Here is a 21,964-nt window from a genome sequence, read left to right on the forward strand (position 1 = left end):
GCAGCAGCCTCCAGTGGCCTCAGGACCCAGAAACAGTGAAAAGACCATGTGAAGCACATGCTCCACCCAGTTTCTGCAAATGTGGGAAGAGCGTTGGAACAGGTTTACGGCTCCGATAAACATGTAAAAGACTCGTCTGGATTGTATGGCAGTTACCAGTTGCCATTAGGCACCGAGGGGGTTGGGTGTGGGAGATTGTCCCTCAGACTTTAGTCTCACCTAATAGTGATGATTTTCAGATTTTAAAAGAATATTTGAATGAAGTCTATTATTTTAAAAAGGCCAGACTTGGTCCAAATGGATCAGGCATTTGAGTAGCAAAAACTCATAGGAACATTGGGCTGGATGTTTTTGGGACTATGTCCCCATGCCGTTGTAAAAACTGTGACCTTCCACGACAGAAAAACTGCCGTGAAAGGGCTACATATTCATAGCCCGGGTCGGAAGCCGCGCATGCGCATGGAACCGGCCTCCAGTGGCCGCGCCCTGCTCCATGGCCGACTCAGACCGCAGAACTGGACATTAAAAATAGACCCCCTGATTGGCCACCCACCCAAACATTGCCCGACCGTGTACAAGGCCCCCCTGCCCTCTGATCAGCCCGCTCCCGACCAGGGCGGCCGTGGACTGAGTCTACAGCCACCATGCTAGCTTCCCGACCGGCAGGACCACATTAGATCCACTCCGTCGGGGCTTCGGCCAGTCAGGGGGGCGGAGAATGGCGCTGTAGGCCTTCAACAATGGCCGTAGGAAGGTGATATGCGGCGCAGCATACTCTGAGTACGCCGCTTTTCGGGGCCCGCAGAATCGAGGAACCAGTGCCAGACCCGATTCTGTGCGGGGAAATGGATTCTCCACCCCGGCTGCGATTTCGGCGTCGGAGAATCCAGCCCATGGAGTGTGCACTGACACTTGAAAAGACCATTCTACCTCAGCCCATGTCCTCCACCCTATACCAGTAACCCAGTAATCCAGTCTAATTTTTTGGACACTTGGGGGCAATTTGCATGGCCAAACCACCTGACCTGCACATCTTTGGACTGTGGGAGGAAACCGGAGCACCCAGCGGAAACTCATGCTGATACGGGGAGAATGTGCAATCTCCACAGAGACACCCAAGGCCAGAATTGAATCCGGATCCCTAGCTGTAAGAGGCAGAAGAGCTAACTACTGCGCCACTGTGTTACCCCAGCATGTAATGCAGTAAAAATATCCTGGGGTATTTTACAGGAACTTATCAAACAAAATGTGACACCTAGCTGCAGCAGAAAGGGTAATGTTGGTAATGTTTTTAAGAGGTACAAGAAGGAAGAGGTTGAGAGGTTCAGTGAAGGAATTCTGGTTTCTTCAGCGTTAGGTAACTTAAGACATTATAGCCAATGCGAGGGTAATGCTCAAGTCAGAATCCGAAGACTGAAGATGAGAATTGTACAGGGTTACACTGATCGGAAGGGCCGAGACAATGGTGTGATTTGAAAACAAGGATGAGAAATTAAGAAGAAAACACTGCTGCTTAGCCAGGAGCAAACATAGATTGGGGAGCACAGTGGTGATGAGTAAATAGAATTTGGAGAGAGTTAAAAATGGATAGACCAGGATAAGGAGACACAAAAGACAGTATTCACGCGACGCCACCCCGATGCCGGTCTGCCGATTCTCCGGTCACCAGAGAATCTTCGCCATTGGCGCAGGCACGGTGCCAGTTGGGGGCCGCTCTACACAGTCCCCCCCGGTGGTTCTCCGCACAGGATGGGCTGAGTGGCCGCCAAGATAGCCCGAGTCCTGCTGGAACCGTTCACATGTGGTCTTACCCGGCAGGACCTCCGTGTCCATCCTGCAGGAGGCCTCCACCATGGCCTGGCCCGCAATCGGGGCCCACCGATCGGCGGGCCGGCCTCTCCTGGTGGGGGCCTCTTTTACTCCGCGCCAGCCACTGTATCTCTCCACCATGTTGCGTTGGGGCCGGCGTGGAGAAGGAAGGTAGCACGCATGTGCGAGTTCACGCCGGTCACAACGCACATGTGCGAATTTGCGCCAGCCGCAGCGCGCATGCGCAGACCCACGGCGCCCATTTTACGCCGGTATCGGCAACTGGAGCTGCATAAATTGCCCTAGTGCCGTGCTGGTCCCCTATAGGGCGCAGGATCACTGCTCCTGGGGGCCTGTTGACGCCGTAGTAAAATACTACGGCGTCAAGGATCAGAGTCCCACCCAAAATAACTGAAGCATAAAGCCCTGAAGAACATTAATTCAAAGTTTTATAAGGTTAGGTATTGCTATTCGAGTCTTTTTGCTGGTGTTTGTGTAGCAGCTGGTATCCCAACAGCAGCAGCCATCTTCAACATTGCAGCTTCTCAGGCTTTTCCTTCTCAGCTTCCGGTGCTTGGTTTTCCAGGATCGGGGAGCAGCTGGATCAGGGAGCTTTGCACAAAAGCAATTTATAACCAGGCACACTTCTGATACATTCTTCCCACCTGATGGCCAGGCACAAGGCATAGAAAAACACAACAAGGAGCAAATCATAGCTCCTACTTTACAGGAAAGTATGAATATCATCCTACATTATACGAAAGCACAACAGTTGTTTTTTCAAGTCTGCAGTTTCAAGACAAATGTTTGTTTACTAGACCAATCTATCTACCAGTTCCATCAGCTGAATTATTTGTATTCTCCCCTTTTTCTTTTTTCTAGGATTTCTTTTGGCATGGTGTGGGAGGAGAGCAGATAAACATCATTAACTAATCCAAGTTTGTAGGGTGGCACATGGCACAGTGGTTAGCACTACAACCTACAGCACTGAGGAACCAGGTTGTACAGAATTGAGGTTCGCAACACCCGAGCACCATATTTTCCAGGCCCTCATGATTCTCCAGTCTTTTGGATTGGGAATCATGTGGACGAAATCTGGTGCTGCTCTTGACAAGCGTGGCCCTGATGCAGTGGGAGTGTCCCCCAAAATCCATTGGAGGGCCAGCCACCCCTCCAGAATGCAACACATACACGGAGGTGGGGGGGGGGGGGGGGGGGGGGGGGGGGGGAACGACATGGCTGAATAGTGTTGCTGGGGCCCAGCTGCTGGACGATCCTCGTCATGCAAACATTTTCATGGGTAAGAATTTGGAATCACTTCCGGTTGTTTGCTCCCAGCAGGAGCGCAAATCAGGTGCAATTCAGCCTTGGCAAAACAATAAGCGGGATTCTCCGTTGCCCGCGCCGATATCGGAATCGGCAATCGGGCAGAGAATCAAATCGGACACCCAAATCGCTGGCTCAAACCAGTGGTTCCCTCAGTTTGGCATCAACGCCGACCCCACTCCTAACCTAAAATGCTGCTGCAATTGCCTCCTTATTTTCAGCATGACCACCACCCCAGGAGTGCCCGAATACTTCTCTGGGCAAACAGGAGGGGCACCATTATCATTGTCCACAACCCCCCACCCCTTACAAGAGCCTATCTACATCCTCACCCACATAGCCTCCGGCTCCCTACTCCAACCTCACCCCTGCTCCCTACTCCAACCTCACCCCTGCTCATCATTCGCCGCCCAATAATGGTACAACAGGTTCAGAAGGGCCAAGCCCCCAGACTGGAGCACCGTCCTTGCCACCTTATCTGCCCACACAAAACATCAAAACCAATGTATCTACCCCCATAAAAAGCGATTTTGGCAGGAAGACTGGTGAGCAATGAAATAAAAATAAAAACCACGGCAAAATGTTCATCTTAACCGGCTGCATCTGGCTTGCCAACAATAGGGGAACACTGTCCCACCTTGATAGATCCACCTTGACCCTGCCCACCAGACTTGTAAAGTTAAACTTTCAGAGCCATGCCCAGTCCTGAACCACCTGCACTCCCAGGTAAAAGTGGGTTGTTGCCACCCAAAATCATAACCCCCTCCCCACCCCGACTCCAGCCCCTGGAGAAAGCACCACAAACACTCACTTTTTCCCAAATCTCTCAAGCTGTCCCATTATATCCTCCACTGAAGAGCCCAGGTTGGAGATGTACAGCAACAGATTCATCAGCAGACAGGGACACCCTAGGCTCCACCTCCCTCATTATCCCCCTCCATTTATCCAAGCACCTCAACTCTAAAGGCCAACGGCTCTATTGCCAGCGCAAACAGGAGGGGCACCAGTTAACATTACATACCAACCCACCAATCACACGCCAACTTCTCAGTTTGAAACCCCACCATCTTTTTAAAAAAAAAAATATTTTAAAATTCTCCTCCGTTTTCACATTTTCTCCCAAATTTACACCCACCAACAATAAACAATAATCAGCAACAAATATGTCAATCCCCATATCAATAACAACAATCCCATCCTCCCACCAAACCCCAAACATTAGCCCGCATGTTCACACGAACCAATGACAAAAAGGAATTAGGGATCATCCATAGTCACCATTAATACACACAGCCCCCCTCCCCCACACCCCAACTAATGTTCGATGTTAACCAGTTCTTGAAAGTGCATAACTAATAACACCCATGAATTCTAGAACCCCTCCATCCTTCCCCTCAGTTCAAACTTAACCTGCTCAAGAGTCAAGAATTCCAGCAAGTCCCCCCGCCACGCCAGGGCACAGGGTGGAGGGGTTGCTCTCCAACCTATCGGGATCCGTCTTCGGGCGATCAACGAGGCGAAGGCTACAACATCTGCCGCCGCACCAGTTTCCAACCCTGGCTGGTCCGACACCCCGAATATGGCGTCCCGGGGGCCCGGGTCCAGTTTCATGTGCACCACTTTAGAAATTACCCTAAAAACCTCCTTCCAGTAATCCTCTAGCTTTGGACAGGACCAAAACATATGAACTCGATTAGCCCCCCCCCCCCCCCCCCCCCCCCCCGCCCCGCAACGTTCACACCACCCCCCCCCCCCCCCCGCAACGTTCACACACATCTTTTACTCCTTCAAAGAATCGGCTCATCCTCGCGAGGTGTGCTCTGTATACCACCTTCAGCTGTATCAGCCCCAAACTCGGGAACGAGGTGGAGGCATTCACTCTCCAGAGCACCTCACACCAGAACCCCTCCTCCATATCCTCTCCCAACTCTTCCTCCCACTTTGCTTTGACCCCTTTCAGTGGTGCCTTCTCCTCTTCCAAAATAGCTCCGTAAACCGCTGGCACTACCCCCTTCTCCAGTTCCCCTGTCGCCAGCACCTCCTCCAGCAATGTGGAGGCCGGCTCCACCGGGAAGCTCTGCATCTCCTTTCTGGCAAAATCTCGTACCTGCATGTATCTAAACATCTCCCTCTGCTCCAGCCCATACTTCGCTCCCAGCTGAAACCCCACCCTCTTACCCCCCAGCACCCCACTCTTAGGCCTAGAAACCCCCAGCCTTACTTTCTAGGCCTGAGTGGAATACCTGACTCACCCACGCCTTCCAAAGCCTCACCTGGTTTTTCACCCTCAGGTGGGTCTCTTGCCATAGCACCACATCGGCTTTCAAGTTCTTCTAATGGAAGACGACTCTTGCTCGCTTCACTAGTCCATCCACGTTTCCACCCAGTCCAGGGGGTCTCACCCCCACAGTCCCTCCCATCAGTCATAGCCGCTACTCCTGACCCTGCCCAAGAGGTAGGACTCAATCCTATACCTAATTACAGTCAGCCACCTACCCCTCCCCTCCTACCCAGAAACCCCTCAGCCACTTCCTCTCAAAATCACCTCTCCAGTATTGTCCCCATCCCCCCCACATTCACCCCTCCCAGGCCAATCAAAACCTGTCCATTCAGGTTCCAATGACCACAGCCCCTCTGCCCAGCTGGCGTCCACACACGCACACGCGCACGCACACGCACACCCCCCCCCCCCAAACACAGACCTTTCAAACTCTCAAGACAGTAATCCCCCAACCCCAAAAGAAACAAATCCCAAATCACCACAAAGTCCCAAACCATCCCTTCACAACACAACACGAGAAAAAAAAAAAGAGAAAACAAAAGATCAATACAATCAAAGTTCAAACTCATTTCAGTCCCAGTCCTTCTGCTTTCACGAACACCTCGGTCAAGTTGGGAGACCCTCGGCTTCGCAACATAGATCACCCAAACCTCAAATTGCTTTTGTACAACCATCTTCACCCGGCCAAATGCCACCCACCTTCTCACCAGCTCCGCCATGATATCCTGGTATATATAAATACCATCACCTTCCCATCTCACAACTAGGTGCAGCATCGCCCATCTCGGCACCTTTTCCTTCATCTAATAGATGTGGAAGCAGACTATTACAGCTCCTGGTGGCTCATTCACCTTTGGTTTTGGCCTATGCAACCAGTGAGCCCTGTCCAGCTCGTAGTGGGGTCGTCGTCCTCCTCTTTCTCCCCCCCCTCCAAACAACTTGACAAACATCTTCACAAAGTGCTCCATCCCCCAGCCCATCCCAAGATCCTTAGATTCTGTCTTTGTGACCGGTTCGCTAGGTCCTCCACTTTTTCCTCTCAACCTTTTGTTACTTGCCATCACCCTCACCCTCTGCTGCTTCACCCCATCGAGGTGAACTGGTCACTGTGCTGCGATAATGTTTCCTCGACCCCCTTCAACACCTCTCCCTGCAGCATGGTGATACAGTGGTTAGCACTGCTGCCTCACTGCTCCAGGGTCTCAGATTAAATTTTTCCTTGGGTGACTGTGTTGAATTTGCACTTTCCGCCGTGTCTGTGTGCGTTTCCTCCGGGTGCCAGTTTCCTCTCTCAGTCCAAAGATGCCTGGGTTATGTGAATTGGCTATGCTAAATTGCCCCTTAGTGTCCAGGAATGTGCAGATTAACTTATGGGGGTAGGGTGGGGTGTGTGGGGTAGTGGACAGCTCTTTCAGAAGGTCAGTGCAGACTCGATGGACCAAATGGCCTCCTTCTGCACTGTAGAGATTCTGTGATTCTGCTCCCGCACTGTGGTCGACGTCTTCGCCAGAGCCTCCTTCAATCGGGGCAAGAGTCCCATCCACACACTCCTTGAGCGAGACCATCATTTCCTTGCGATGCCAGTTGAAGTGCTTTGAAAACAGCTGCTCAAACTCCCCTGCCAACATTTCGACCAGCTTATCCACTGTAATGGGCACGGCCCCACTCTGCGAGCCTGTTCCCGTCACCCTTCTTCCCGGTGAACTCCCCACCAACTGACTGGAGGATTTCCGCTCGCCCTCTTTTTCCCTGGATTCTTTTTCTGGGTTTTTGACATCCTTTGGCTGCATTAAACGTTCCTACAAACAATCATACAAAATTCTGCCCACGAACTAGGCTAGAAAATATAAGCTCTAGCAGGAGCCACCGTACGTGCGATCTCCACCAACGTGGCGCCAACAAGTCTCCAATGCCCATTTTCACATGTAGTAGTTAAGCTCTTTAATATTTCATGAAGAACTGAAAGTGACAACTGTGACTTTTAGAAAATCATATAAATATTTTGATGAACTTTCAAGTGGAAGTGCACTAAAGCATAAAAAGACAAGACGTTTACTGCTACCAAACTTAATTATTTTAATACTTTGGCATAAAAGCTACGGTCTTTTACAAGCCGAGACAAACATTGGTTGTTTATTTATTCAGAATCTATTCAAATATTTACAACAGTGCTTTTTAAAAAAAGGCACTAATATATATCACAAAATGAAACAGTCACTATTGTGTGCTGACTGACCAGAGAGGTTAAAAATCTTCGGCATGTGGCATTTGGAAACAATAATAAAAGAAAGCAATTGCCTGAATTGGGGTACTAATGTCAGTGAAAAGCAGAGCTTGAAGAGAGTTATTTTGTCAATATGTGGGAATGATTATGCTCAGAACAAGTTGGACCATTATAAAACCCAACAAATAGGAATCCAATCTAATTTATACAAATAATACAGTAAACACAGTTTCCCAACAAATGGAGTGGCTCTCGACACCACTCATTGTGACAAGGACATTGTCGTATTCGGAAACAAATACCCAGGGAATTGAAGGGCACCAGAAATAATCAGTGAGTGACATTAGGCGGCAGGAAAGCTATGGTAGTCATAGAAATACATACCATAGTTGCTAAACTATTTAGTTTGTATCAATCCTTGGTGTCACCATGTGTATTACTTTAGAATTAAAAAATAAACTAATGGAAATAGTAGCTTGCTGAACTACAACATAGTGGAATGTAATTTTTTTTAAATGATTGTGACAATTGTGCATTTAAACAGTGGTGATGTAGAAACCTTAACATGAATTTTCTATACTGCAATATGCAGACTTTATAATATTGGAATATTGCACAAGCGTAACAAAGATGGCTCAGGACACCTTTTTCCAGCTCCCCTCTTTGGTGGTCACTTTTACAAATCAATTGCTGAATGTAATCTATGAATTGTTATATAATATGCACACAAACACGCCCCTTCATCTGATCTACCGCGAAGAACACCTGACAATATGATGGCCTTCATTACTAAGTTGGGTACATGTTCAGGACATTGACTCTCTTTGTCCCAACATCATGCATCCCCTCAAAACCCTTTCATATTTAAACAGCCCACACTTGACTACCACAATGCTAATAGGAACCATCTAAAATCACAGATAACCAATAGATCAAGTATATTTAAGGCAGTAATTCAATTTTGGGGTTAAGTTAACATTGGCTGCCGAATTCCTTAATTTGATTAATTCATTTGTTTAACATTTCTTTCAGTTATATTCGAGACATTTTTTAAACGGAAACTGATGAAAATTACAGTATTTGCATCAATGTACATTTGTTCGAAACTATATTTATTTGCATTGGCCCCCCTCAGAAACTGTAGTCAACCAGAACTACAAGATTTACACTGATTCTCCACTAAGCAGCTCTGAGGCAAGGTTTAATCGGCAGGAAAAATATGATCACCATTTATATTGACATCATGTTAAAATCAGCTTTTGTACAATGTCATAAAATCTATTTTCATCAGTGAAAGTTTGGTTTAGAGCAGAGTTTTTTGTAAAACAGGAAAAAAAACTAGGACAACACATTCATTTTTGCTCCCCTCATGACCCAGAATGGAAAAGCGTACCCCATTTCTTCCCCCTCATTTGCAAATGGTGATAAAGGCAAGCGACATTTTACAAAAGATTAGTGCTATTTTAAATAGGCACATTGTTTACTATCCTTGGTCTTCACATCATTTTTTCAGTTAAAGAATGTGAACCTACACATTAATATGCATATGATTGTTCCTAGTACCAAAGAACATATCACTGATGGCATACAGTACTAAAATTAAAATTTTGCCCATAGTTGTATAAATGCTCCAGGTATTTCATGCAGAATATCTTTGGAAGTAGCAAATTTTGGCGCATTGCCGATTTAACTGTCATTTCTTTTTAAATATCAGCTATGAATGAAATAATGGCATCACCTTGACCTATTAAGTACAGTGCATTAAAATCATTGCTACGAAAAGCATTCAGCTTCACGACACAAAAGCATTCAGCTTCACCCAAGGGATTGTTGCTCTTCAGTGGCATATCCATGGACCGTGATTCATTTGGAATAAAGTGCAGTTTAGATCCCCTCATTTATGCAGAATCTATGGACAAATAAAAAAGGTGGGTAGTTAGCATTTCAAGATCACAAGAAATAGGAGGCCATTTGGCCCATCTAGCCAGCTCTGCCATTCAATAAGACAGTGGTTAATCTGTGGCCTTAATTCCACTTTCCTGCATGACCCTCCAAAATCCTCTTCAGAAATCTCAATATATTCAAGGCTGAGTTATGCAATGGCACACTCTCCCCTTCCTCATGTGGAAAATCATTTTCTTTACGATGAAAAGAATAGCAAAGACTAATGACCTAATTCATCTCCGCTTTAAATGGGAGACTCAAACCTGTGCTCCCTTTGTTCTAGATTCCCCCACAAGGGAATCCTCCTTACCTACCCTGTCAAGTCACCTCAGAATCTAACAGGATTCAATAAGATCACCCCCCCCCCCCCCCCCCCCCGCCACCACACTTTTCTGAACTCCAATGAGCATAGTTCAATCTCTCATTTTGATATTTGTTGTAGGGAGAAAGAGACAAAAATGGAGTGGAAAATGCGTATGGTAATGAATGAATGGAGGGTTTTGCAGACTGATGAGTGTAGCAGGTTAGGTGGTGATGTGACCAGCTCCAAAGGGAACATGGAATGACATCATAGCTTTAACCCAAGGAAAACCAGGTGTAATTGAACTGTTCATAGAAAACAACTGTTCAAGTACTGCAACATACGAATTAGCAGGAGTCGGCCACTCGGCCCCTTGAGCCTGCTCCACCATTCAATAAGATCACGGCTGATCAGATTTCAACCCTTTATTTTGTAACCATCGACATGGTGCCAGTGTCCATTATAACAAATTCAAGGATAAGCTGGCACCCCTGATGGTGAGGATGTTTGAAGAGGCGATAGGGAAGGGGGTGTTGCCACATACTTTGGGGCAGGCATAGATTTCCCTGTTGCTTAAAAAAAGATAAGGATCCGACGGAGTGTGGGTCGTATAGGCCCATATAACTTTTAAACGTGGATGGAAAAATATTGGCGAAGGTACTGGCGGGTAGGCTGGAGGAGTGCCTCCCGAAGGTGATAGGTGAAGGTCAGACGGGGTTCGTGAGAGGGAGTAAGCTCTTTTCAAACGTTAGAAGGGTATTGAACGTGGTTATGGCACTGGCGGAGGGTAAGGAAACAGAGGTGGTTGTGGCATTGGACGCTGAGAAGGCGTTTGACCGGTTGAATGGGGGTACTTGATGGCAGTTCTGGGGCGGTTTGGGATTGGACCAAGATTTGTGGACTGGGTAAATTTACTATAAAAGGAGCCGAGGGCGAGTGTCCGCACAAATAACATCAGCTCAGAATACTTACCTCTCCACAGTGGGACTAGGCAGGGATGTCTTATATCCCCCCTACAATCGCGATTGATCCATCGGCCATCGCATTAAGAAGTTCAGGGGTATGGAAAGGAATAGTGCAGGGGAGGGGGGGGGGGGGGGGGGGGGGGAAAACAGAGCATAGGGTGTCCTTATATGCTGATGACTTGCTGTTATGTGTGTTGGAACCGAGTGTGTCATAGGGAGAATATTGAAGCTGCTTTGGGTGTTTGGGTCTTTCTCGGGGTACAAACTAAATCTAGATAAAGGTGAGTATTTTGTGGTGTCTCAGCCGGGGGTGGAGGCAGGTGTGGGGGGGCTGCCATTCCATAGGGCAGGAACTCACTTTAGGTATCTGGGGGTGCAGGTTGCCCGGGAGTTTGGGGGGGGGGGGGGGGGGACAACATTTCTAGTTTGGTGAGGAGAGTGAAGGCTGATCTGGCAAGGTGGGATGGTCTCCCTCGGTCACTGGCGGGTCGGGTACAGGCGGTTAAAATGAATGTGTTGCCGCGATTTCTGTTTATTTTTCAATGCTGCTGATTTTCCTGCCAAATACTTTTTTCAGAGAGATTGAGGGAAGGATTACGTCGTTCATATGGGGAGGGAAGGTGGCCAGAGTTAGAAAGGTGCTGCTATAGAGGGGAAGGTAGGCAGAGGGTTTGGGTCTTCCGAACCTGATGTATTATTACTGGATGGCGAATGTGGAGAAGGTGCGGAGCTGGGTCAGAGGGGTTGATTCCCAGTAGACCAGAATGGAGATGAGTTTCTCAGGAGGTCGGGATTGAAAGCACTAGTAACAACGCCGCTCCAGAATGCCCCAGGGAAATACTCGGAGTCCTGTAATAATAGCTTCATTGAGAATTTGGAGGTAGTTTTGCCAACACTTCGGGTTAGGGGCAGGGTCAAGGGAAATGCCGATTCGGGGGAACCACCGATTTGAACCAGGGAAGTTGGATGGAAATTTTTGGAAATAGAAGAAGGGGGGCATTAAGACACTAAAAGATTTGTTTCTTGGGGGTCGGTTTGCAGGATTGAAGGAGCTGGAATCGAAGTATGGGCTGGAGCAGGGGGAAATGTTTAGATACATGCAGGTTTGAGATTTTGCCAGAAAGGAGATACAGAGCTTCCCGGTGGAGGCGGCCTCCACATTGCTGGAGGAGGTGCTGACGACAGGGGAGGCTGGAAAAGGGGGTAGAGTCGGCGGTTTACGGAGCTATTTTGGAAGAGGAGAAGGCACCACTGGAAGGGATCAAAGCAAAGTGGGAGGAAGAGTTGGGAGAGGGTATGGAGGGGGGGTTCTGGTGTGAGGTTCTCCAGAGAGTGAATGCCTCCACCTCATGCACAATACAGCTGAAGGTGGTATATATAGAGCACACCTCATGAGGTTCTTTGAAGGGGGAGAAGATGTGTGCGAATGTTGTGGAGTGGGGCCCCGCAAATCACGTTCACATGTTTTGGTCCTGTCCAAAGCTGGAGGATTACTGGAAGGAGGTTTTTAGGGTAATCTCTAAAGTGGTGCACGTGAAACTGGACCCGGGCCCTCGGGAGGCCATATTCGGGGTGTCAGACCAGCCGGGGTTGGAAACGGGTGCGGCGGCAGATGTTGTAGCCTTCGCCTCGTTGATTGCCCGAAGGCGGATCCTGATGGGATGGAGAGCAACCTCTCCACCCTGTGCGCCCTGGGGTGGCGGGGGGACCTGTTGGAATTCTTGACTCTTGAGAAGGTTAAGTTTGAACTGAGGGGAAGGATGGAGGGGGTTCTACAATTCATGGACGTTATTCATTATGCATTTTCAAGAACTGGATAACATCAAACACTAGTTGGTGGGGGGGGAGGGGGGGGGGGGGGGGACAGTGTGTTAATGGTGACTATAGGCGATTCCGGATTCCTTTTTGTCCTTTGTTTATGTTAACTTGTGGACTGCTGTTTGGAGTTTGGTGGGAGGATGGGATCGTTGTTATGGATATGGGGATTGACATATTCATTACGGATTATTGTTTATTGTTGGTGGGTGTAAATTTGGGAGAAAATTTGAAAGAGGAGAATAAAATCTTTTTTTAAAAAAAACATGGTGTCAGTGTTGAACTATTGAACAGAGCCAGAATTGACATCACTCATCCTGCTAAGAGATCGCTTGTAGAAACAATAGAGCAGAAAGAGCATTTCAGATTGGCAGGAGGGGCTCATACCATGGTGATAATTGGGATGTAAACCAGTGCGTTTATGACTAAAATTAACACATAATCATCGGTGAAATAATGGCCAAAATGTTCTGCCCCAGCTCGCATCTGAGATTTTCCAGTGCGACTGAAAGTGAATGGAGTTTTGGCTGGAATGCCAAATTTTCCGTTTTTGCTTGCAACAGGCCCTGCCACGGACAAGATCGGGAATCCCACCCAATGTTTCTCCAACAGGTTACAATGTGAAAACAATAAAGTATATTTACCAACATATGACATCCCAAATGGTTCTTGCAGTGAGGCATTTTATAAATTGTAGTCGATTGTTATGTAGGAAACCCAGCAGCCAATGCGTGCTCAGCAATGGAAGATCAGACAGAAATGGATGCCAAGCAAGGAATAATCTCACATTCTTATACTAGCTTTTTGCAGGGTGTGCCCGCCTCACAGGCGGATATCTGGCAAAATCAAATCTATTTGGATAAAGATGATCAATAGCTACTAAAAACGGGCGGCACGGTGGCACAGTGGTTAGCATTGCTGCCTACGGCGCTGAGGACCCGGGTTCGAATCCCGGCCCTGGGTCACTGTCTGTGAGGAGTTTGCACATTCTCCCCGTGTCTGCGTGGGTTTCACCCCCACAACCCAAAGATGTGCAGGTCAGGTGGATTGGCCACATTAAATTGCCCCTTAATTGGAAAAAATGAATTGGATATTCTAAATTTTAAAAAAAATAGCTACTAAAAACTGTACAAAAGTGTAGGAACAGAACAGACGACTTACAGCCTTGTGATGTTCTGGAATCATCTGACTTGATGAAGAACTTTTGGATAACCTCTCATTTTTGTCGCCACTTGATGTTTCTCCTAAAATAACGAACATAGCACAATTCTGTTAGCGATAATTGGGATGTTGGATGGGTGTGTGTTATTGTATTGCTGGGAACAGATAGAATAAATACAAATGCTAGTGTTGTGTATGTTTACTTAGAAATATCAAGATGCATGGACTGCACAGAAATGTCAGGTCTCTACTGGTACATTATATCACATTGATGCTGCAAGTATGTGCATGCATTTTCAACCACAGAATGCTTCATCAGTATAGTAGATAAACCAAAAATCAATGGTATAAAATGACGTGCCTTTTTCCTGGTTAATATAATGGTACAATATGTATATTAGTCAATAAAGACTTACCTTTCTCATTGCCAGGAGTACATGCTGAGGAATATCTGGTATGATGGTCGCTAGCAGAAACTTCACCACAAACACTATATGCTAAAATAAAAATATATTTTTAATCTTGGTTACATAGCATGTGTTTTCTACAGTACTTTTAATGCAGAAATTGATCCTAAAGGAGGAGATACGGTGGGGTGGCGAACTATTTGGTCAAAGAGAAATGTAGCAGAACAATTTTACTGGAGAGGAGATGAAGGGGAAATGCAGGAATTCTAGAGCTTGAGGCACCCAAATCAGAGAAAGACAAGACAAGACTTTGATTTCCAGCGGAGCAAGAAACTAGCACCGAACAGTGGATAATTTTTCTCATACATCTTTGGTTCCAACAAGTTCAGCTAAACTAGTGGTTTCTTGGAAATAAAAACACCACACCATGACCGCCAAACAAAATATGACATACTTATAAAATCATCCAAGACCTTTATGTACAAAGTTAGTTCAAGACAAGCAACATCACATTTGCCGTCTGTCATACTTAGAGCCAGGACAAAGCTCTACACATGTTGGGCTGTTTGTTCCAAGAACTCTAGTCTCAGCATTAAATGCTTCGAAAATATGGGCAAAAGTACCCACTTAAGATAGTGTGTGAACACTAGGAACTTCTTGCAAGCTTTCTTGGATACCAGAATTGACACAATGGATTCACTCAGTGCGAATCAAAAAAGTGATCAGATACTGCTACCTACAGACCCCACACCACTCTGATCTGGATCATTCAGAACCCAAATGTTGTGCTCCAACAGGACATAGTACAAAACACAACTTGTAGCATGTCTGCAGCCTTGGACTATTAGTGAAAATACAGAAATATTTGAAGCACAATTTATACAACAAAGCTATTTGTTAAAAAACAGAGACAATTTCCATTTACTTTGTGCCCTTTCAAATCAAAGCTAAATTAACGTCCCGTAACCAAAAGACAAAGTCCATCTGTGCCTCAAAAGCAAAATATTTGGGGAGATCCATCAAGATCAAAACATACTCATCCCTTGCTGCTTATTTACAGAGGAATCAACCAGCTTCTGCAGTAATCAAAGTGAGATTTGTTGATTGTAACATCGTACCTCAATTACAATTAGGATGATCAGTTGTTCATAAAAGGGTCGATCCCTTGCAAAGTCAGTATTGAAAGCAATCACACAGGCATTGGTTATCACTGCTACACCGTTTATTAGATCCAATATCGTCAACCATTGACCTGAAAATAAAGAATAGAAATGTTCCAGGACCTAAAATATATACACTCTCTTACATATAAAAAAATCGCTAGTGAAAGGCATACAGAGTTGCAATAAATAAGTAATTTATTTTGATCACCCAAAAAGTGGCCACTTTTGTATCACTAAGCAGCTTTGTTAAAGTCTTTGATGTTTTATGGTCATCTAAGTGCTTGCCTTCTATCTGAATTAATATATGCTGGAGCACAATCTGATTATGAATTCAGAGATCGGCAGTAATTGTATAAAGATTTTTTTAAAAATAAAGGTCAGTTGGTCTTGCATTCACATATTTGAGCAAAGTCACATGCAGAGTGAGATAATAGTATTGTTACAATGGTCTTGCTAATGCCACGGTTTAAATGGAGCAGTAAACTAATCAGTTAACAGCTCAATTGACAAATTTTAATGGCAGTCATAGGTAACGAGCGAGTTTTAGGTTTTGTCCCTACTGTCGAAAGTAAAACTAATTTTTAAGTAACTTTCACATCTTCACCATGTTCAAACTACTTCAGTCCATTTACTAAACAAAGGCCCAAATGCTGCAAACACTTTCTCAGTGTTGGTTGAGATAATGTTGGCTAGATACTTGAAGAACTGTAATTTCTTTAAAGTAGGAAATGATGAATATCTATTGGGGATTTAAAAAAAAAACTGGGTGGCATGTGGCGCAGTGGTTAGCACATGAACTACTGTGCTGAGGACCCGGGTTCGAATCCTGCCCCTGGGTCACTGTCCATGTGGAGTTTGCACATTCTCCCCGTGTCAGCGTGGGTTTCACCCCTACAACCCAAAGATGTGCAGGTTAGGTGGATTGGCTATGCTAAATTGCCCCTTAATTGGAAAAAAAAAATTATTGGGTACTCTAAATTTATAGAAAAAAAACTTCCGATGGCACAGAATTCCCTCACTTGGCCTTTTTTTGTGCACCAAGTCCTGAAGTGGGGCTGAAAAAGGAATTGGATTGAAGTGACAATGGTATGGAGTCAGTGGCACCGATAATGAATGAGATTTTTCACCAAAAACTATTGTAATGCAAGCTCGAGGCTTGGAAGTGATGCCAAAAAACCTATATTGGAGCCAATAATCTTTATGGGTGGGATTTTCTGGCCCTTCCCACTGGCAGTGTATCTGGAGCGGGTGAGGCATCAGGTGCAACACCTTTCTGTGGTCCAATTGAAGCCCTTAAGTGGGTAATTTATGGAGATGCTGGTCAGTTAAATGGAGTGTATCCTTCTTCAGTCCCCCAATGCCAATTGGAGGCCCTCTCCACAGCTTTGTCTCCCCAAGTCCACCCGCTACGCCCACCCAGTCCTGTCAAATATGCTCCCAGTACTTCCCTCGATGGGACCCCATCAGTCTAGCCTGGGGAGATCTCAGCCTTCCCTCATTGTTTAGGTAATTGATGCGGAGAGGACGTGTGTTAGAACATGGCTGCTCATGACTTCATGTGCTGCCAAGTTATAGGTCACTTTACCATTTTAAACAAATTCTAACAGGCCATTCATAAAATATCTTACCAATGTCTTGAGCCATGAAAGCAATGGGACGTTTGTACATCCATAACAGTCGCTTGGCATCAACACGTATGTCGCATAAAATGGTTATGAAGAAAAGAAGTGGTGCCAGTGGGAATGAGATAGAAAAAAGCTGGAAACAAAAAAAAAAATGGAGTCTGGTGAATTTAGTTAATTTTGTCATTAGATAACCATATTAAAATTAATATGTATATACAAATAGGTTCTTGCTTAAGGAAGCAAATTCTCCAAACCGAAAACTTATTCTGACCAAATAGGCAAGAAATATTTGTGCCACACAGGCAATGACTATCTCCAGTAAGTGTGTATTTAACCATCTCTTTTGCTGGAATTCTCCTGTGCCCCCACTGGCAGGTTCAATGGCCAGGGGATGGGAGCTGAGGGAGAGCTTTTATGCTGACGCAAACTGTCTGCAGGAAGATCTTCTGGTGTCACCTAGGCGGATCGGAAACCTGCTGGAGGTGGACGTGAAACCCATTTGCATCCCGCTAATGGAATGCAGATGACATCCTGACCACCCACACCTGATTCTCTGTGGCACCAATGGGAAAACATACCAGTACGAAACCAGTCTGGAACACCGTGGTGTGCAGATGTCAAGACTCACCGAACATTGCCTGGAGTTGCGTCCAGAGTTCAGGATGGAGGTCACCAGCAACTCTGGGTCATAGAACACCACAGCACTGGGTTTCAGGGGGGAAATTTCCAGATTCTGTTTCCTGGAGAGGTTTCCTCGTCTGGCCTCAATTTCCTGGAGGACCATTTTCATTGACCCACTATTGAAGGAGGTGGACCTCCCGAAAATGATATTGGGTGCCTTTTCAATATGGCACCTGGATAGGACAGCAGACTATGCACCATCAGTGTTGTCCTGCTATGGGATATGGCGCAAAACATCCAGGTGCATAATTAATGAGGTTGATGACAGAAGATTTGGCATGTGTTCCTGCTGACTTCTGCAGCAGGAAACATTCCACCCACGGTCACTCAATCCACTATCAACATTTTGGAGATCACACGTGACCAGAAACGGAACTGGATCATCATAATAATACTGCAGCGACAAGAGCAGATCAGAGCATGATAATTCTGCGCAAGTAACACCTCCTGACTCCCCAGAAGAACTCTATCTGCGTAGTGGGTGGTATTATGTATATTTTCAACCAACAAGTCATTCAACTCTTTGCCATCATCCATTTTCCCTTTCAGTACCTAAAATTTCTGCTTGGCAAAATTGAGTTTAAGAATGAAGAAAATGTGGGCAGTGCGGTGACGCAGTGGTTAGCACTGCCGCTTCATGGCACCGAAGACCCAGGATCAATCCTGGCCCCGGCTCAATGACAATGTGGAGTTTGCACCTTCTCCCTGTGTCTGCATGGGCCTCACTCCCACAAACAAAAAGTGCAGGGTTGGTGGATTGGCCATGCTAAGTTGCCCCTTAATTGGAAAAGATAATTGAGTACTCAAGTTTTTTTTTACATGAAGAAAACGTCGCATTTCCCTATTGACCGGGTTGCCTTCAGTGCCCTGCAGTTTAACCTTGTTGTTTCCTGGTAGACTAGTTTTATATTTAATGGGTGCGATTCCGCAGCTGCGTTAGCTACGGGTGCAAATCCCATCACAGCTGCTAAACCTCGAGAGGTCCGAAACAGGATTTGCACTGGCAAATTGTCCGATCATGATCTTTCTGGGCCCACAAAGGGCGCAGACCTAATTTGTATGAATTTCAATCCATTACCATATACTTCTCATGGTTAACTTTGCATCTTCAGCCTTCGATGAATCTTCCTACCGACCAGGTATGATGTCACAAATTCCTAATGCTTTTTAAAAACGGAACCAGGCACCGTGACCTACAGAAGGGAGGAGGGAAGTGAGCATCACTATCTCCACTGGGCACCAAGGAGTCCAAGGGGACAGAATCCACTGGCCAGCTCCAGAGGGGGTTGAGAGTGCTCAAGATGGTGTGAGATAAAGAGGGACCAGCTGACAGGGGCATATGGTTGCACTCGTGGAGGTCGCAGTTGGCGTGGGTCATCCTGAAATCTGCTGCTGTGTTGTTTCAGTGAGCTTTTAGTGCTGTGCAAGTCTGCAGTCTGGGGCATGGAAGTATGGGACTGGGCAGTCTGCGGGGCACATAGGGTGGGGTGTAATGAGTGAAGGAGCCGGGCCCATTGGGCTGGGTGGATAAGAATCTGAAACATAAGGCAACATTGTGCCTGGACTGCATATATTTTGACCTGGACCGGTAGGACGAGGGGGCTATAGGAATATAGCTGGTCTGCCACAGGATCAGGGGGCGATCAACTGCACCCATGTGGCTCTCTGCACAAAGGAGTTTCCTTCATAAACTGGAAAGGGCATGTGACCATTTTCCAGGAAGCATGCAGGACAGCTACATCCTCGGCCAATCGCAGCTCCCTGGAATCTTTGTGGGATGCAAAGATGGCTCACTGGGGACAAGGGATATCCCCTCAGGTCATGGCAGATGACACCAATGCGGAGGCCACAGATTGCAGTGTACCAAGTATAATGAGCCACCTGACCAGTCAAGCAGTGCATCGGCCTGTTAAGGATGCGGTCATGTTCTTCCAGGGGAGGCCATGGACTAGTAGGTCGCACATTTTGATAGCTCCCATCTGTGATTGGTTGGTTAATAGAAAGCAAAGAGTGGGGATTAATGGGTGTTTCTCCAGTTGGCAATCAGTAGCTAGTGGTGTCTCTTGGGGATCAGTGTTGGGCCCACAATTGTTCACAATTTACATAGATGATTTGGAGTTGGGGACCAAGGGCAATGTGTCCAAGTTTGCAGATGACACTAAGATGAGTGGTAAAGCAAAAAGTGCAGAGGATACTGGAAGTCTGCAGAGGGATTTGGATAGGTTAAGTGAATGGGCTAGGGTCTGGCAGATGGAATACAATGTTGACAAATGTGAAGTTATCTATTTTGGTAGGAATAACAGCAAAAGGGATTATTATTTAAAAGACAAAATATTAAAACATGCTGCTGTGCAGAGAGACCTGGGTGTGCTAGTGCATGAGTCGCAAAAAAGTTGGTTGACAGGTGCAACAGGTGATTAAGAAGGCGAATGGAATTTTGTCCTTCATTGCTAGAGGGATGGAGTTTAAGACTAGGGAGGTTATGCTGCAATTGTATAAGGTGTTAGTGAGGCCACACCTGGAGTATTGTGTTCAGTTTTGGTCTCCTTACCTGAGAAAGGACGTACTGGCGCTGGAGGGTGTGCAGAGGAGATTCCCTAGGTTAATCCCAGAGCTGAACGGGTTGGATTTAAGGAGAGATTGAGTAGACTGGGACTGTACTTGTTGGAATTTAGAAGGATGAGGGAGGGATCTTATAGAAACATATAAAATTATGAAGGGAATAGATAGGATAGATGCGGGCAGGTTGTATCCACTGGTGGGTGAAAGCAGAACTAGAGGGCATAGCCTCAAAATAAGGGGAAGTAGATTTAGGACCCAGTTTAGGAGGAACTTCTTCACCCAAAGGGTTGTGAATCTATGGAATTCCTTGCCCAGTGAAGCAGTTGAGGCTCCTTCATTAAATGTTTTTAAGATAAAGATAGATACTATTTGAAGAATAAAGGGGCCAGGTGTTCGGGCGGGAGAATGGAGCTGAGTCCACAAAAGATCAGCCATGATCTCATTGAATGGCGGAGCATGCTCAAGGGGCCAGATGGCCTATTCCTGCTCCTATTTCTTATGTTCTCAAGAGGTTTTCAGAGATATTGAGCCCACTGCTGGCGAGGACATTTAATGAAGCAAGAGAGAAGGGAGTCCTTCCCCCAACAATGTCTCTGTTTCAGTGATCCAGAAATGGAAGAAGGATCCGGAGTAATGCGGGTCATACAGGCCAATTTTTCTACTGAATGTGGACGCCAAACTGCTGGTTAAGATATTGGCAACAAGGATGGAGGATTGTGTCCCGGGGGTGATAGGGAAAGACCAGACGGGATTTGTAAAGGGCAGGCAACTCACGGCCAATGCTCGAAGGCTTTTAAATGTTATTATGGTGCCCTCAGAAGGAGGGGAGATGGAAGTGGTGGTAGTGATGGATGCAAAGGCTTTTGATCGGGTAGAATGGGATTACTAGTGGGAGGCGCTGGGAAGCTTTAGGTTTGGCGAGGGCTTCATTAACTGGGTGCAGTTGCTCTATCAGGCACCAGTAGCAAGTATGCGTACGAACTGGTTGAGGCCGGGGTATTTTAAACTACACCGAGGGACGAGACAAGGGTGCCCCTCGCCCCGCTATTGTTTGCTCTGGCCATACAGCCGCTGGCCATGGCGTTAAGAGCCTCAGGGAACTGGAAAGGGCTGGTTCTGGTGTTGGGGGGGGGGGGGGGGGGGGGGGGGAAGAGGGGGGTGGGAAGAGGGGGGTGGTGGAGCACTGTGTCTTGCTTTACGCAGATGACCTGCTCTTGTATATTTCAGACCCGTTGGAGGGGATGGGGGAAGTTATGCAGATCCTAGGGAAATTTGGTAATTTTTCGGGGTATAAATTGAACATGGGGGAAAGAGAGATGTTTGCAAGAGGACAGGAGAAGACGGGGAGATTTGTCATTTAGAATGGTAGGGAAGAGCTTTCAATATCTGGGAATCCAGGTGGCCCAGGAATGGCAGGCACTGCACAAGTTAATCCTATCCTGGTTGGTAGAACAAATTAAAGAGGACTTTAAGAGATGGGACATGCTCCCACTATCACTGGCGGGGAGGGTACAGACCATGAAAATGATGGTCCTCCCCAGATTTCTGTTTGTCTTTCAGTGCCTCCCCTGGCAGGATGCCATCTTCATCCTGAGGGCCTTTTTAAAACGGATAAATAAGGTTATTTTGGGCTTTGTGTGGGCAGGTAAACCCCGGGGGTGAAGAAAGTGTTGCTGGAGCGCAATCGGGGGAGGCTGGGT

General features: G+C 46.5%; 1 protein-coding gene across 3 annotated transcripts in view; it reads right to left on the reverse strand.

Moving 5' to 3' along the window:
• Window positions 1-7,504: 7,504 nt before the first annotated feature.
• LOC119977670 (anoctamin-7-like) overlaps window positions 7,505-21,964 on the reverse strand; it is a 159,428-nt gene continuing 144,968 nt past the window's right edge. For all 3 annotated transcript variants that reach the window (XM_038818849.1, XM_038818847.1, XM_038818848.1), the window contains 5 exons: window positions 17,025-17,154; window positions 15,352-15,485; window positions 14,243-14,323; window positions 13,827-13,909; window positions 7,505-9,549 (listed from right to left, as the gene is read on the reverse strand). In XM_038818849.1, the coding sequence (XP_038674777.1) occupies window positions 13,847-13,909; window positions 14,243-14,323; window positions 15,352-15,485; window positions 17,025-17,154 (408 nt within the window). In that variant the 3' untranslated portion in view covers window positions 7,505-9,549; window positions 13,827-13,846. The remainder of the gene's footprint in view (window positions 9,550-13,826; window positions 13,910-14,242; window positions 14,324-15,351; window positions 15,486-17,024; window positions 17,155-21,964) is intronic.

The sequence above is a fragment of the Scyliorhinus canicula genome, chromosome 14 (genome assembly GCF_902713615.1).
Source record: "Scyliorhinus canicula chromosome 14, sScyCan1.1, whole genome shotgun sequence".
In the NCBI taxonomy this organism is placed as follows: Eukaryota; Metazoa; Chordata; class Chondrichthyes; order Carcharhiniformes; family Scyliorhinidae; genus Scyliorhinus; species Scyliorhinus canicula.